The sequence below is a fragment of the Odocoileus virginianus genome, unplaced genomic scaffold (assembly GCF_023699985.2).
Source record: "Odocoileus virginianus isolate 20LAN1187 ecotype Illinois unplaced genomic scaffold, Ovbor_1.2 Unplaced_Scaffold_23, whole genome shotgun sequence".
Classification (NCBI taxonomy): Eukaryota; Metazoa; Chordata; class Mammalia; order Artiodactyla; family Cervidae; genus Odocoileus; species Odocoileus virginianus.
In genome coordinates this window covers 467,904-483,262 of record NW_027224285.1, presented here as the reverse complement: position 1 = coordinate 483,262, position 15,359 = coordinate 467,904, and the positions used below count along the sequence as shown (strand labels likewise).

At 56.2% G+C, this 15,359-nt stretch overlaps 1 protein-coding gene and 1 long non-coding RNA gene across 2 annotated transcripts in view; both read right to left on the bottom strand.

Moving 5' to 3' along the window:
- RET (ret proto-oncogene) overlaps positions 1-4,070 on the bottom strand; it is a 52,611-nt gene extending 48,541 nt beyond the window's left edge. Inside the window, 1 exon segment of the mRNA XM_070463056.1 lies at positions 3,797-4,070. Coding sequence (XP_070319157.1) covers positions 3,797-3,866 — 70 coding nt within the window. The 5' untranslated portion in view covers positions 3,867-4,070.
- Positions 1-15,359, bottom strand: part of LOC139033625 (uncharacterized) — a 329,098-nt gene that overhangs the window by 129,359 nt on the left and 184,380 nt on the right. The gene's annotated exons all lie outside the window — the stretch shown is intronic.

Below are 15,359 nucleotides of genomic sequence, written 5' to 3'. Positions count from 1 at the left end.
GGTCCCCACCACCGCTGGCCCAGAGGAGGGGCTTGCTGAAAACCAGAGGACCAGGGGCACAGAGTCATGAAGTCCTCTTCACGGGCTCAGGTACACGGGCTGTGGAAGCCTCCGTTTTCTTACCTATGAAATGGGAATACAAGGCCACATCCCTCAGGGTTTCGGGAGGTACAGTGAGTAGCAGACAGGCGGTGCTGAGCACAGGATCAGCATGCCGTGGGGCCCCTGGGGTGGCCGTTGCTGGCATCACCTTATACAGTTAAGACCAATGGGCAGAGGACACCTCTTTTGGGTCACAGGGGGAGAAGCCCTCAGGCAAGGCAGCAGTTTCCTGCCACCCCCTACCATCCCGCTTACCACTTGACACCCCATACTCCAGTTTAACAGATCCCATAATTTTTCATTTGTTTTCTCCTCCCCTGGCTAAAAGGCCATTAGCACCCCATTAGGTAAAAGAATCCCATTTTCTTCACACCACCAAGGAAACAGTGATTTACTTAGCCATCCTTAATGTAATTCTGCAGAATAAAGGCAATTTTGCAATGGTCTCAATAAACTTCCCCACTTGCTCTCTGCTCGCAGACCCCACTCTAAGGAGCCTACCAGCTGACCCAGCCCCTTGCTCCCTCAGAAGGCTGGACTCTGCTAGGGCCCAGGACAGTCAGTGTGGGGCGCAGGCAGCTCCCAGAGGCCAGAAGGGCTTAGGGGGACCCAAGTGAGCCTGATGAAGCACACCACCACTCGTCCCTGGCCAGAGAGGGAAGAGGCAGAAAGAGAAACAAAGAGGTCGGCAGAGCAGTCTTCCTGGCTGAGGGGCTGCGCTGGCACCTGCTGGTCCCGGCAGAAGTGGCACACCTAGGTCCAACTGCAGAGGGGCAGGGCCCGCAGCCTGGAGAGCAGGCTGTAAGTCATGGCCAGTACTGGGAGTGAGAGGCCCCAGGGGCGTGCAGGCACAGGGGGCAGGTCTCTCCTTGTGGGCAGAGGTGCTGAGCAAAATGGGACCCCAGAAGCCAGGCCAGGAAGATGGGAGGTGCGAGGCCTCGTGAGGAAGAGCAGGAGGTCAGGGAGAAGGTGCTGGGTGAGCGGTCAGCCTGAGACATTCAGGGAGAGCCCTGGAAGCTGGGAATCAGTCTCTTCATCCATGCCATGGGGACATCTGTACCTGCACTGGAGCAGTAAAACGCCACACACTCTTCTGAGAACAACTTCTAGATGGGAGTTCTTTAGCTCTGGATCCAGGATGCCCCAGGTGGACAGGCTGTGCCCCCTGAGTGTGAGTATGGAGGAGCAGGTGTCCCTGTGTATACATGCGGGAGTCGCAATGTGTGGGAGTAGCAGGGAGGGGGGGCTGGGTTTCCCAGATAAGGGTGTAGTGTGAGGGGCCGAGCATGGGTGTGAGTGTGTCCACAGGCCTCATGATCACATATCCTTGAGAAAGGGCAGTGGTGTCTCAGTGATCACCAAGAGTGAGTGTGAGAGTGTGTGAGCATGGATACAAGAGTGTGTGTGTGTGCCCATGTATGCCCTCACAGATACCAGAGTGTGGGTGAGGAGTACTGCCCCACTCTGGGAGTCTGTGTCTGAGATGGCACCTTTTTCTGAAGGCGTGTGCATTCTTACACAATGAGAGTGTGTACATGTGGACAGGGGCACACCCTAGGGGTCTGGTGATGTCCTATGACCTTGGTCTGAGCACCCCTGAGCCCTCTAGCCCATCCCTGCCAGCCCTGAGGCAGTGCTTTCCTTCCCCAACACTGGGGTCCAGGCCACTGCCGCTCCATCTGGTTGCCTCCCTACCCCGCCTCTCATCAGTCACAGAAGCGAGCTTCCGGTCTGGGGGAGGTAGGTCTAGGCCAGCAGCGAGGGCTTTCATCCCCTAGAGACCCAGCCCATACCCCAGGTAACAGGCACGGCCACTGAAGGGCTGCATCCACAAGGGGCCGCCCTGAGGCCGGGCTACTCCCAGCCTGGGCGAGTCCCAGAGCAGTGGCCCTGGCTCACTTGCGGCAGTCTGGAGCACCACACCGAGAGAGCTCCAGAACTGCCACTCTCAGTAGTGTGCCCGCAGACCTCTCCAAAGGCCCAGCTGTCTCCTCCTGAGTACCGCAGGGCCACCTCTCCACTCTCAGTGTCGTCAATCACAGTTTCTTATTCATCCTGTTGAAAGAGTGGGTGGGACAGGAGACCTGCTTTTCCTGGATTGGAGGGCCTTTCTCCCACCACCCAACTCCTTAAGTCCGGGCTATGAAAAAGTCACTTGCATTCCTACCAAGTGTCACATGTCCATGCTAGTGGCCCTGCTCCCAGTCCAGTCCTCCTAGCCTCAGCTGGACACCTTGGCTAAGCACAGGAGAGGCATGGGAAGTCCTCTGCTAGGTTCTGAGGCCGCCGAGTCCACCCTGGCTTCGGCCTCTCAGGTGATCACCCGCCCATTACTACAAAGTTGCAACGCAGAGTTACAAGAGATCTTCTGAACGCCTTGTCTGTGTTTACTTCTGCAGTGTCTTCAACCTTCTCCTGACTGTTTCTGCCTCACAGCACCCTGACCCCAGACTCCCAATGCTTCCCCCATTCTTCCCCAGGGCATGGGAAGGATTCTCCCCTGCCTTTCCTGTGATGGGCTGGGGGCCTATCCTAGTGTAAGTATCTGACTCTTGAGCTTAGGATCCAGTCATACAAATGAAACCTTGGGCAGGCCTGTGAACCAACCGTCTGTGCAGGACCCAAGGCCAGAAGCAGGGAACCATTCACTGCCTCTTGTATTCCCAAAGGCCACAGGGAAAGGTGGGGAAGGGTGGCGGGGGCTACTCTCAGAGGGAAATTTAGTACATACATATTAAGTATTTAAGAAAAAGACAATGGGGGACAATTTGAGAGAAACTAAAATTCGTGGCCATGGGGGGCAGGGGGTAAGGAGCAGATTTCACAGCCTTGGGCTTCATTCATCTATCGAGAGCTTTGGAGGTGGGGGCAGTGACCAGCCTTTGCAAAGCCACTTCGAATCCTCCCAGCACCGATGCTGATGACACACAGCCCTACTCCACTCCAGGATGGTAAAAGCGCTTGGTGCATGTTGGCCCCGAACCGTCAAATGGTGCCAAAGGCCGCACCTTCAGGTACCCCCGTGGAGCAGCAACAGGGGACTCTAAAGACGTGGGTGGGACTGGAGCCAGGGCCGGTGGTGCTGGGCCAGCCTGAGCGGGCCCTCGGGGGCAGCCTCCCTAAAAACCACAGGCTTGGGGGATTTTAAGAAGTAGGGTGGCGAAAACTCACAAGGAAAAGCAACCGTTTTAAAAAGAGCAGATCTCCTCTGCTCTCACCTGAGAGAGGATATCAGAGCTGGAGGAAAAATGCACTGACGCGGCGTGTGACAAGGAAACCAAGACGGAGCAATCGTTTACAGAAACACAACTCCTCCTGCCCCAGTGGCAGGCTTTGTAGGGCTACCTTACCCGTCCTCCCCCACCTGCACCGAAACGCCAACAAGATCCGCTTGGTTCGCCCCGAGACGCCACTGCGGCGCCAGGCGCAACCAGGCAGGCAAGCGCGGCTGCGACTCGGGCCCTGGGCACAGGCGCCCAGCCCGTGTCCCGCTCCGGCCCAAGACCCGCCCAGCCTGGGGCCCGAGGTGTGCTGCCCGCCACACCACCCCACTCCCAGTGGAGCCCAAGCGGCCAGTAACTGCGTGGCCTGCTGCCCGCCGCCAACAGAAAGGCGTTTTCGAACGCGTCCACACCACCGTGCGGCTCCAACTTCGCCCCGGCCGCCGCGGGCACCAGTCCCCGACAGAACTCACCTTCGCCGAGCAGGGGCAGCAGCAGAAGCAGCAACCGCAGCCCCACGGGGCTGGCCGTCGCCTTCGCCATCGCCGATGGACGCTGCGGCTGCGTCGAGAGGGACGCTTCCTTGGGCTGGGGGGCTCAGCAGCGGGGTGCGGCGCTCAGCCGGGCCGCCCCATGCCCGTCCGGGAGCGGAGGACGCAGCGAACACTGCGGGCACCGAGCGTCGGGGCGTGGGCTCCAGGGCACTCTCTGCAACTGTGCGCGGGGCTCCGAGCACGTGACTGAGGCGGGGAGGGCGTGGGCTGCGCACGAGGCGAGAGCAGGGGCGGGGCGGGGCGGTAAGGGCGGCGGGGAGGCGGGGCCACGGTGCGGGAGTGAGGGCGGCGGGGGGGGCGGGGCCAGGGTGCGGGAGTGAGGGCCGCGGCGGCGGCGGCGGCGGCGGCGGCGGCGGCGGCGGCGGCGGCGGCGGCGGCGGGGGGGGGCGGGGCCAGGGTGCAGGAGTAAGGACGGGTCGCGGGGTTCCTCCCCAGGCGATCCCTGGTGCGGTTACCCCGGGGCGAGGGTTAGGAGACCCAGAGCCGGACGCGGGGTGCAGGCCGGGCGGGGCACGAGTAGGGGCGAGGTGCGGACCCGGCTACCGGCCTGGCAGCCGCAGCCCCAAGCCGTGCACCTCCGCACGCACAGTCACTCTTCCTCAGCCTGTGCGCCCTCTCGCTGTCTCTGCGCTTCGACCTTCCCTGCCGCCCAGAGAGGGCAGGGAAACCAGGCGGGGATAAGGGTTCTGGGCGGACTGGCTGGGGGTGAGCCGGAAGAGACCTGCAGACCAGGCAGGCGCCCCGCCTCCAGGCTCCGGGCGCGGCGCGCATCCTCCGCCATTTCTCAGAGGGGGGGAGGTGCGGTGGGAGCGCGGCCTGTCTTGCGGCTGGAGGCGGGAGGAGGGGAAGACCCCCCTCCGTGAGGGACCCGGAGCCGGCGCGCCTTCTGTGCACTCCATGGGTGCGCCTGGCGAGTGGCTTCCGTAGTCCCTCTGGGGGTGTCCTAGCGTTAGTTTGTGAACCCCTCTTTAGGACTGGTCCAGCCAATGAAAACAGGGATCTGACTGGGCACACCTTTCAAAGAGACTTGGAGCCAGCGTTAACGGGATGCTTGGAGGGTAATACCCTTCCCCCCAGCCACACACACACATTAGAATTCTTAGGATGTGGGGCTGACAGGGTAGCAGAGCAAGTAGCAAAAAGGAACTGGAGGCCAAAAGAATTTAATTTTTGCCCCAAGAAATGATGCCTATAAACACATCTGATACTAAAGAGGGAAGACTCTGGGTCCTTAAAATGGGAGGTCCTGGGGTGAGGTGGGAGGTGAGTACTAGGCTCCTGTGGGAAAAGTCCACTGTTCTCCAACCGCCTCCCAGCTGCCTTTTGAGGTCTGGCCCCCACCGGGGCACAGAGGAATGGGATGCACATGGGAGCTTGGGGTGGGAGGATCCCAGGTCCCTAGGCCTGAAGTGCCCCTATTTCAGGGTCTTTTCTTCCTGCTGTGCACAGAGCTGCGCCCTACTGCCTGGCTGAGCTCAGAGCTGAGTAAGAGCTGTGCACATCACCGCAGATATGAAGTCAAAGTGAAGTCACTTGCCTTCAGGAGGAGGAGCTGCCAAGACAGGCTGGCTGGGGGCCCTGCCAGCTGAGATGTTCAAGCCAGCCTGTTGGCAGAAGGCCAGGGCACAGTGCTACCAGCTCAGGAGAGCCACCCTGCGGCCACCAGACCTTATGTTGCCTGCCTCACCCTCCCAGAGCTTCAGGCTCTTGGACATCTGGGGCTGGAGTTGGCTGTGGGGGACTCCCCTGGGTGTGGGCAGGCCCTACCTCTGGTGCTAATAGTAACCACCAAGGCTGAGCTGCTCAGGCCTGTGCACAGCAAAGGGACCTGAGTTAGGAAGGGAGATCCCAAGAGAGACTTATTTGTTACACACAGACTTCTGTGACAGGAGGATGCAGAATGAAGAGGGGTGGCCTGGTGCATTCTTTCCAACTGGCCCCACCCTTGTGGAACTGCCCCAGCCAAGCCTTGGCTGACACTGGTCAGGCCGGATGTCCAGTCGTGCTCTGGGTGACCACCTCAAGGGCCTGTTGGACACTGTGCTTCTGCCTGATCCCCTCAGGCCCTTCCTCTCCTTCTCCACCACCACCCTTGGGGGTCTTGAGAAAACATCTAACACTATGGTGGGGGTATTGCATTCTTCTTAGAAAAAAGTCCAGGGAGCCTCCTATGTGTAGTTCTATCCCCATCTGTGTATGTACACATATATGCATGAGCATATACCTGTGTCATGTACAGGACACGGATGCACACTCGCCCCCATGTGTATGCCCAGAGACCTGACCAGATAATCATCCAGGAGAGGGCAGAGGTGAAGCGTTGGGCTTTCTGACCTTGGGTCCTGCATATCTATGAGACCCCCATGAGTCCCAGACAAGGCCCATCTCCACCAGAGGGCCTGACGTCAACTCTTTGCCCCAGTCACCCTTCCATGGGCCACCCCAATGGAGTTGTTTTTCTCCTCTGAATTTCTGGCCCCACCTTGCTCTTTTCCCTTCCTTCCTCTGTTCTTCCTTTTCCTCCCTCGCCTGCTTCCCTCCCCCTTCTCTGGAAGAATCTCTTCTCCATTCCTCCCCACAGCACAAGAACCAGGCTAGCTGCATCACTGGGGCCTCGGGGTCTTCATCATGTACTAGAACATGGAAGTAATAATACAGTAACTACCTGGCAGTGCTGTGAGGCTGAACCAAATGAAGCTTTGACAGAATCAGCACTGTTTCTGGCTCTCTAGAAAATGAGCTTTTTTTTTTTGGCTCTTCTTCCAGGGGTCCTCTAAAGTCCAAGGTGCTGTCTGGATGGTAGGCTGGGGGCAGTGACCTGGTGTGAAGGTTGCAGGCAGCCTCTGAGTTGTGTCGTGGCCATCTCTCTCTGGTCTGTGTGACCTCAGCATGTTTGCAACATCTCTGGGCCTCAGGAAAGCAGAGCTCTCTCCCCTTAGGTGCCTGAGGACAGGTGAATCCGAGGCAATGGGCAGGAGCTGTCCTTGTTGTCACTGGGTCCCGTCAGCTGTGGAAGCTGAGCCGGGGTGAGAGTGGCCAGTGGGCCTTGCTCAGGTAGCACAGAACACAGGTGGCCCCTGAAACGGCCGTCTGCTGCCCTCCGCCCAGGCTTCCCACCTACACAGGCAGCAAGTCACACCTGCATAGGGCTGGCAGCCAGTGACACCAGCGCGCAGGAGCCAACGCCCGTCTGCAGCCCTCCCCACAGGGCCTACAGCTTCCTCAGTGGGAGGAGAGAGCCCTAAACCCCAGAGTCCTCTTTGCCACCGCAGCATTTATCTGAGCATGTAATTACACATTCGGGAGTGGTGGGTTGATTTATGCTCATACCTCACCCAGGCTTTGGGGGCTTTGCTCACATCAAGTCCCCAGCCCAAGGGTACCACTGGCTGGAGACCGCTGGAACCTAATGGGGCCTCAGGTCTTTCAGTGCCTGCCTCTTGCCTCAAGGACACCAAGAAGGACTGTCCTAGCTTACAAGCAAGCCATAGCAGTAACAGGGAGCTCAAATTGGCCAGTCCAACAGATATGGCCTGAATGCTCTTTAGAAAAAACATCTCCCAGGGCAGTTTCATAATCTGCCTGGTAATGCAGATTTAGACAAGTTTTTATGAATGCACTTTTTAAAATAGGTCTTAATGGATCCTTTGCAGTAGTTACAGCCCATTGTGTAAATGCAAACAGAAGGCTTTTTGAAAACATGTATTATTGATAGAAAAGGCAGCAGCAATTAGAAGCCAGTATTTCATATCATTCAATACACACTTCCTATACAGTTCTGCTTGTGCTCACTCATAACTTTCTGACAAATTATCCTGTCACTGGGAAGCCTTTTCTTTTCCCTTTTGCTTCTAGAAGCAAAGGCGAACCTCCCCATCAGTTATTAGCTAGAGGTGAATGAAAAATTAAGCTTACCTTTACCATCACAAAACCTATTTATGAATTCTCCAGTTTCCAGACTGAAATGACAAAACCTTCAGGTAAGATGGATGATGCCTCTCAATTTGTTCTGTGGCCCACAGTGGAAAAATAAAACAAAACTGGTGACAGGTAGCATATGCTACCTGTCATATTCAGGAGGGCAGAATCACAAGGCCAGGGAGGTCTGCCTTGTGGCAGGGTCGCTTAGCCAGGGTCTACAGGGAGGGGCCTTGGATGTCCCTCCCTGGTCATGTAACCTAAAATGATCAACAAGCATGAAGTTGAGCCTTGTTGTTGCTCAAAAATTCACATCCAAGTCTGTATTTCACCTGATCTGCACATTTACCATTTGCTCTTCTTGAAAAGCTCATCTATTTAATAAATACTTGCTGGGCACTATTTTCCCAGCACCCTTTTCAAACTACAGTGAGCTAAGCCAAGACCCTTCCTTTGGGGTGCTTCTCAAGGACAATCGCCAACACATAAGGTACAGACACACAGAGCATTCACAAGTGACCTCAGATGGGAAGGGACATGGGACAGGGTGTCTGTCAGGGCGGATGTCCCGGGGAGTTGACTTTGGGCAAAGAAGACAGAGCTCTGGGGATGGTGCTGCCCACAGGGTGTGGGGAAAGTGACAGGGTGGGCCTTGGCGTTTCCTCTGTTGCCAGCAGGGATAAGTCTTTGTCTCCCCATGAAGCACCTCCTTGGCAGCCTCACCTCATCCTTCTAGAAGGTGCAGTTCTGGTCTCTGAGAGGGTTACAGCCTGCAGGATTGGCAGAGTGAATGCTCTGACCCAGGCAATCTTTAGGAGCAGAAAAAGCCTGCTGTGTTCTTGGTGTGCTGACAAATAGAAAGTCCATTGACTTAATGTCCTGTAATGGCTTCTGAGGCCTCCTTGCCCAGGATGGGGTGGGTGCAGCTCCAGGCACAGTGTGCTGCTTCTACATCCATCTCATGCTTGCAGGTGCTGAGGCAGTGTGTGTTGGGGGGTGCTGCTGTCCCTGGAAATGAGGGGGAGGGGGGCAGGCCACCTGCCTGTGGGAGGGCATAACCTGTGTGGCTCCCCCAGCCCCCTGTGCTTATAGACAAGCCCACGAGCAGCAGGGCACTGACTGACACCTGTTCTCCCCACCCCAATCCAGGAAGTGCTCCTAAAGACCTTGTTCAGTGATGGCAGCCTCCCTGGGTGGCTGGGGGAGGTGGGGAGTACTGTCTCAGGTAGATCTAGGGTGCCCCCATTGCTTCCTCTCTAACACCTCCCTAAAGGTGGCTATCTGAACCTAGGTGCATGGTTGGGGGTGTAGCTCCCAGCTCTGCTGTAGACACCTTACCCAGCCCAGGTGGGCACACCTCAGCACCCCTGTTTGCTGAGAAGCTGGCCAGCCTGGCCTTCATCCCCAGTGCTGTCCACAGAATGTTCTGTGATGGTGGTAACTTCCTCCTCTGTTCCATCCAATGCGAGGGCCACTAGCTAAGTGTGGCTGTGGAGCACTTGAGATATGGATGGTGTGACTCAGGAACTGAATTTACAATAATGTAAAATTAAGTAGTCATACATGGCTATGTACTTATTGGGCATTGATGCTCTAAGAAACACCTTCCCAGCTTCCTCCTGGGGATCCTGGGGGGCTGGGCAGGCTCCTAGCCCAAACCTCCCCCGCTGTGGTGAGAGCAGAGAAACCAGAGCCTGCTGAGTCCCAGTGGGCTCTCTGATCCAGCAGCTTCCACTCTGTTTCCTGGTGGATTGAAAGTGCCAGAGCCCCCACCCCCACCCCCAACAGCAGCAGTCTTGCTGGGGTTCCCCCTGGGCACACTCTCTCTCATCCTGGGGAATCTTCTGTTCTCCTGCAGACCCAGCACCAAGCCTGACCACGTCTCCTGAAACCCCTGCCTCCTGTAGGCAGAGTGGGCATTGGGAGGGCCCTGTTCTCAGGGGCCTCTTTGGAAAGGGGCTGATGAGCTCATGCATGTTAATCTGTTGTGATGAAGGGCTGTCAGGGGACTCTGTGCAGCAGCCTGAGACCCAAGGGCTTGCTTGCTGGGGCTGGGAGCTCAGCATCTAGCCCCTCTCCAGGGCCCACCTCCCTCTGCTCCAGAGCCACCCTGCCTCCAATGGTCTCACTCCCCACGTGTTCTGTGGCCACTGACCTCCACTGGCTGGTCCTTCTGTCTTCCTGCCTGCTTCTGGCCCCCTCTGTTGTTCAACTCTTAATTGTCACTCAGAAGTCTGGGCTCCAAGATACCCCTCTCCCTAGCCGATACTCAGATGCTCCATCTAAACAATTTGAAGGGAACCCAGTATGCTTCCTGGGTTTCCCTGGTGGCTCAGTGGTAAAGAATCTGCCTAAGTTGCAGCAGTCACAGGAGATGTGGGTTTGATCCCTGGCTTGGGAAGATCTTTGGAGGAAGATACGGCAACCCACCCCAGTATCCTTGCCTGGAGAATCTCACAGACAGAGCAGACTGTCAGGCTACAGTCCATGGGGTCGCAAAGAGTTGTACACGACTGAAGCAACTGAACACACACACACAGGCACGCAGTGTGCTTCCTGTTTTGTTTTTTTGTTGTTGTTGTTGTTGTTGTTTTGGCCATGCCCTGCAGCATGTGCGATCTTAGTTCCCCAACTAGGGTTCAAACCCATGTCCCCTGCATCGGGAGCATGGAGTCTTAACCACTGCACAGCCAGGGAAGTCCTGCTTCCTGGTTTAACTGTGCTGGATTTACCTCCTGGCTCTCTCCGTGGGGACATGGTGAGGACTCAGGGTGCTAGTTGGATGACCTGCTGTGAGGAATGGCCCTGGAAGCTAAGAAGACAGCCTGGGCAGAGGCACAAGGTGCATTCAGGAGGCAGGAGGTAGGGCAGGGCCATCTGCTGTGACAGCATCAGTCCTTACCAGTGCACACTCACACCCCTCTGCCCCCAACTCCCTCTGGGCTGCCTCCTTGGTGTGAACAGAAGCCTGTTGAGTCTGTAAACATTAGTGGAAGGGGTGACAGGAGCAGGGCTGGAGCTGGAAGACAATTCACAGGGAGGGAACAAGAGGCCCCAAATAAATCATTCAGGGCCTGACATTTGGAGCATTTGAGTTTGAGACCAAACACAGATGCCCTTTAGATAAATACATTTTTGAGATGTGTTCCGCAGGAGAAGTTTGTGACTTGAATAGGTTTTTAGTGTCAGACGAGCATCAGGGAGTGTTTTGTTGAGAGACCTCTTAAAAGCTCAGAATCCTTCTCCTCCCTCTGGCCCTTTAAACAGAAGGATACAGGGATCCTCAGCAAGGGGAGCTTCTCTTACTCCAGGTTCCCTGGGGATTGGCCCTGGGCTGGGATTGCTCAACTGAGGAATGTTCTGGAAGGTTCTGAAGACCTTGGTGCTCCAGGCCAGCAGGGTTGGGGGTGGAGGGTCTCTCAGGAAGCTGATTTAGAAGCTTAGAAGCACCCTCCTCACTCAGAGCAGCTCTCCCACTCCCCACCCCCAATTCCTCCCTCCCACAGAGGTCCACAGGAATGAGAAGGGCTCTGTGCGGAGATCGTGGGTCCCCCTCAAGCCTACAGAGGTTGGCAATTTTCTGTGGGTTGGAAACTTTAAAAAGTTCCCCCACGCTGAAGCCCAGGAGTAAGAAGGAGCTGAGTTCACTGCAGGCCCTACGCCAGAGAAAGGAGACATGAGGAGAAGGTCAGATGCAATCATGTCTGGAAGCTTCTCTCTTCTGGCTTAGAGACAGGCCCCTACCTGCCCATCCTGGGCTCTGCCCCAGGACCTCCAGGGAGCCCTGCAGCTGCCCTCTGCCCAGCTCCAGCCCAGACACCAAGTAGCCACTAGTGGGGCTGCTTCTACTACCCCGTGTGTGCTGCTCAGCCCTTGCCCTGCCCCCCAAGACAGGGGCTGCATTGTGAGGGGTGGATGCAGTTGCAACCTCTGAGAATTGTAACCTGTCCTTGAATGAGGGTACCATGGAAGAATGCACCACAGATTGTCTGTGCTGTGACAGCCACACGGGGAGGCCCCCTGGCTGAGCCAGGCAGAACTCGGGCTTGTCTTTCCAGTACACATGGATGTGGGTGGGCTGAGGGCACACAGGAAGGCCTAGGACCTGGCTCACAGAAACCACATGGATGGAACTGAAAGGAAGCCCATGTGAACTTTGTGGGCACAGCAGTCCACCTCCTAGTACAGCTGTGAGATGAGCACTCGGGTGGTTGGGGATGGGTGAGAAGATTCCACTGTGTCTGTGCTGTTCTCCACACAGGACATCTCCCGGGGACAGGAGAAAGGTTCTAATCAATCAATACACTAAGACTCCACACTGATTTCAGGGAGGGCCCCTCGTTTCCCTTAGGTGACTTCGGAGGACACCCGGAACCACATTTTCAACCACTCCTGTAACTGAGAAACTGCTGTAACTGAGAAACTGAACCTCGGCTTTTCCATGTCTGTGGATAATTCTGCCCTCCCACTCTGCCCCTCCATCTCCCACCCCCTAGCATTGGCCCTCAGAGGCCTGTCTCAGACCCTCTCTTTGCCCCAGACCCCTGGAGTCTCATGGAAAGCTGATTCAGAAGCTTAGAAGCACCCTCCTCACTCACAGCAGCTCTCCTTCCCCTCCCCAGCCCCCAGCCCCTCCTACCCACAGGAACCTGATGGCTGGTCTACAAGATGTATTTATCTAAATGACCAGATCACTCCCTGTCCTATTCATTTCATCCACAGCTGTATCAGGCAATGAATGAACAGGGAGACTGATGCAGAGAGGCTGGGACTGAGCAGGGACCTGGGTGCCTGCTCTCCTCCCTCACCCCCGCACCGGGGCCCCGAGCTTACCTCCTTCACTCCTGGGACTTGCCCAGACCCTCATCAGGAGTCCACCTCAAGGATGGAAGAGAAGAGTTTGGATGAAGCACCTACGATCTTCTAAAGCTTCGCTCCTGCCTCATAATTGTTTCCTTACAGGATCCAGATGCTTGGATACGGCTGATTCTCTAACACCATTCACAACCTTTTTTTGTTTTCTTCACGGTTGTCTTGGAAGCAGCTGCCCACAAATGCAAGCAGCCTTCATCTTTGGGGGCTCCTGTGACCTTCCCTGTGGTGGGGGGCAGGAGGGAGTGACCTCTGTTTTATTTCCCAGGAGGATACCCAGTCTGCAGAGGGGCTTTGCCTGGTTACCCATTTGTATCTGTAATTTATCAGCAATCTCAAAATCCTAAAGGTTGAATTATGCATGTCTGACCTCTAGAAGAAAAGCTGAGTGAGGTTTCCCTGGGAGGCAAAGCTTTGAGGCCCGAATCATCTCTCCTAGAAGAGGAGGCCAGCCTTGAATGAGCACAGTGGGAATGGCTCATGGCTGTGGAGAACCTACATGGGGGCAGCCCTGGACTGGAGCTTCTAACTCATTCAGGGTCACAACACCCGCCTGGGTGGGAGCAGTGCCCCATTTTCCAGGCAGATTGCTGAGGTGCAAACCCAGCTGTTCCTTCTCTGGGCTTCTTGCCCTGACTTCACTGTGTTCTTGGTTTCCAAATTCTAGTGCGAGGCTGGTCAAACACACTGTGAGCCTGCCCCCCAGGTTCTAACTCTGGGTGTGGGAGTAGGGTGACAGGCTGTCCTCAGGACTAGATCCCTGGGGCTGCTGATGCTGCTGGTACCCGGCCCACTGGGTGGGGATCAGCTGCCCAGAGCATGGTGCAATGGGAGAGACACAGGTGAGGATCTCAAAATGGAAGGTGCCTGCTTCACTCTGCTGCTCACATGCCCCGTTCCCAGCGAGCCTCCCCTCCTCTGTGTCTCCTCCCTTTCTGCAGCCTCCATCTGCCCCTGGCTGATGCCCATGGCCCTGGCTTTGCTGGGAGCCCACCCAGAACTCACCTTCTCTGCTCCTCTTCAGGGACCCACCTGTGTTTGCAGACAGCTTTCTCCTCCTAACACCCGTTTTTTTTTCAGCTGGGTCCCTCATGGGAGACTCAGACCCGACTGAGTCCACTGGGCGATCCAGCACACTCACTGTGCAGGTAAAGGGTGGTCATCTCTTTGTTTGGGCTGGGTTCTACTGCCATCCAACTCTTGCATGGAGTGGAGCTTCAGAGAGTCTCCAGCAAACATGATTCTCTCATCTGCAAAGCACGTGGGCTGTCACCATCACCCAGAACATGACTGCTCCATTCCTCTGCAGGGACCCACCTGTATTTGCAGACAGCTTTCTTCCCCTAACACCCATGTCTTCAACTGGGTCCTCAGAGCAAGACAGTTATTGCCATCATCCTGATGACCACGTGTTTGGCTCTCGGGGACCTGGTCTCTGCCAAGCCATGGTCCCTTGACAGAGGCTAATTAGGTCCTGTGCATGGCCAAGGGGGACTGAGGCAAAAGAGGAAAGAGAGGATGCCAGGGGACTCTGCACTCTTAGTCAGAGGCTCACAGGCCCCTCCAGACAGCACATATACATGGTGGTGGTGGTGCTAGCAGCAGTGACTCTGGCTGGCCTGTGCATTGTTATTTCCAAAGACTGAGTCTTTGAAGCAAAGGAATTTTCATTCCTTTTACATTAATGAAAAAACTTGCAACCAGAGGAAGCACCCCACTAAATGACTGATACTCCACAAGATACACACTGCTCAGAAATGTCTCCTAGTCAATGAAGAAGAGATAATAGTCAGTGGAATAAAAATTAATCTGGCTACTATAGGAATTAATATAAAAACATCAGATGCAGGACTTATAAGGGATGCCACCTCCAGCTAACACTCCCTGGGTTAAATACCCCAGGGACGATGATTTACATCCTGTGCTGCAGGGCTCTGCCAGCATAATCGATAGGGATGAGAAATGGGACCACCCAGCCATGCTTGGCTGCAGGGTTGGGGAGGGGAACTGAGGGGGCACAGGGCAGCCCTGCAGGCTGCTAGGAGCAACAACCCATCTGAGCTGCCTGTCCTTTCTTCCCCTTCCTCTGCCTCACTGGCGAGCTCCAGGCCCATGGCCCACGTGTTTCTGGAAGCCTGGGCCATGGTCCCACTGGTCCTCAACCCTATGCCCAGCTCCTCCAGGCCTACAGGAGGCGGCCTAGGGAGAGGAGGGCAGGGCAGGCTGAGCCAGGTGCTGCCAAGACCAGAGCAGTGGGACCCGCACCCCAACCCTGGAAGCCTGGGCAAACCTCCTGACAGTAAGCAATCACACAGCCATCTTTGCTCTGCAAAAATTACTGTCCCCAAGTCTTGGTTTAGGGTGAAACTTGCCTAAGCAACTGTTTATTCCCACTGTCCCAGACTTAGGATCTGCTGTTGGATCTAAGCCCTTGTTGGGCATTCCTGGGGTGCTTCTCTGAGGGAGCTCCAGGCTGGGGCTTATGCTTGGAAACAGATGGGCCTCACCGCAGCTACAGGGCTGGCTTCCCTGCTGTGCTAGGTGAGATGTGCATCATCCCCACTCCTCCACGGTGAGGGCTATGCCTGCTCAGTTTTTCCCCAGTGTGCACCAGCCACACTTGGCGGGGGCTGGGCAGTGGGTTGGACCAGCCAGTGTCAGGGCCAGCCAGGCTGCCCCTGGGGGTGGAGTG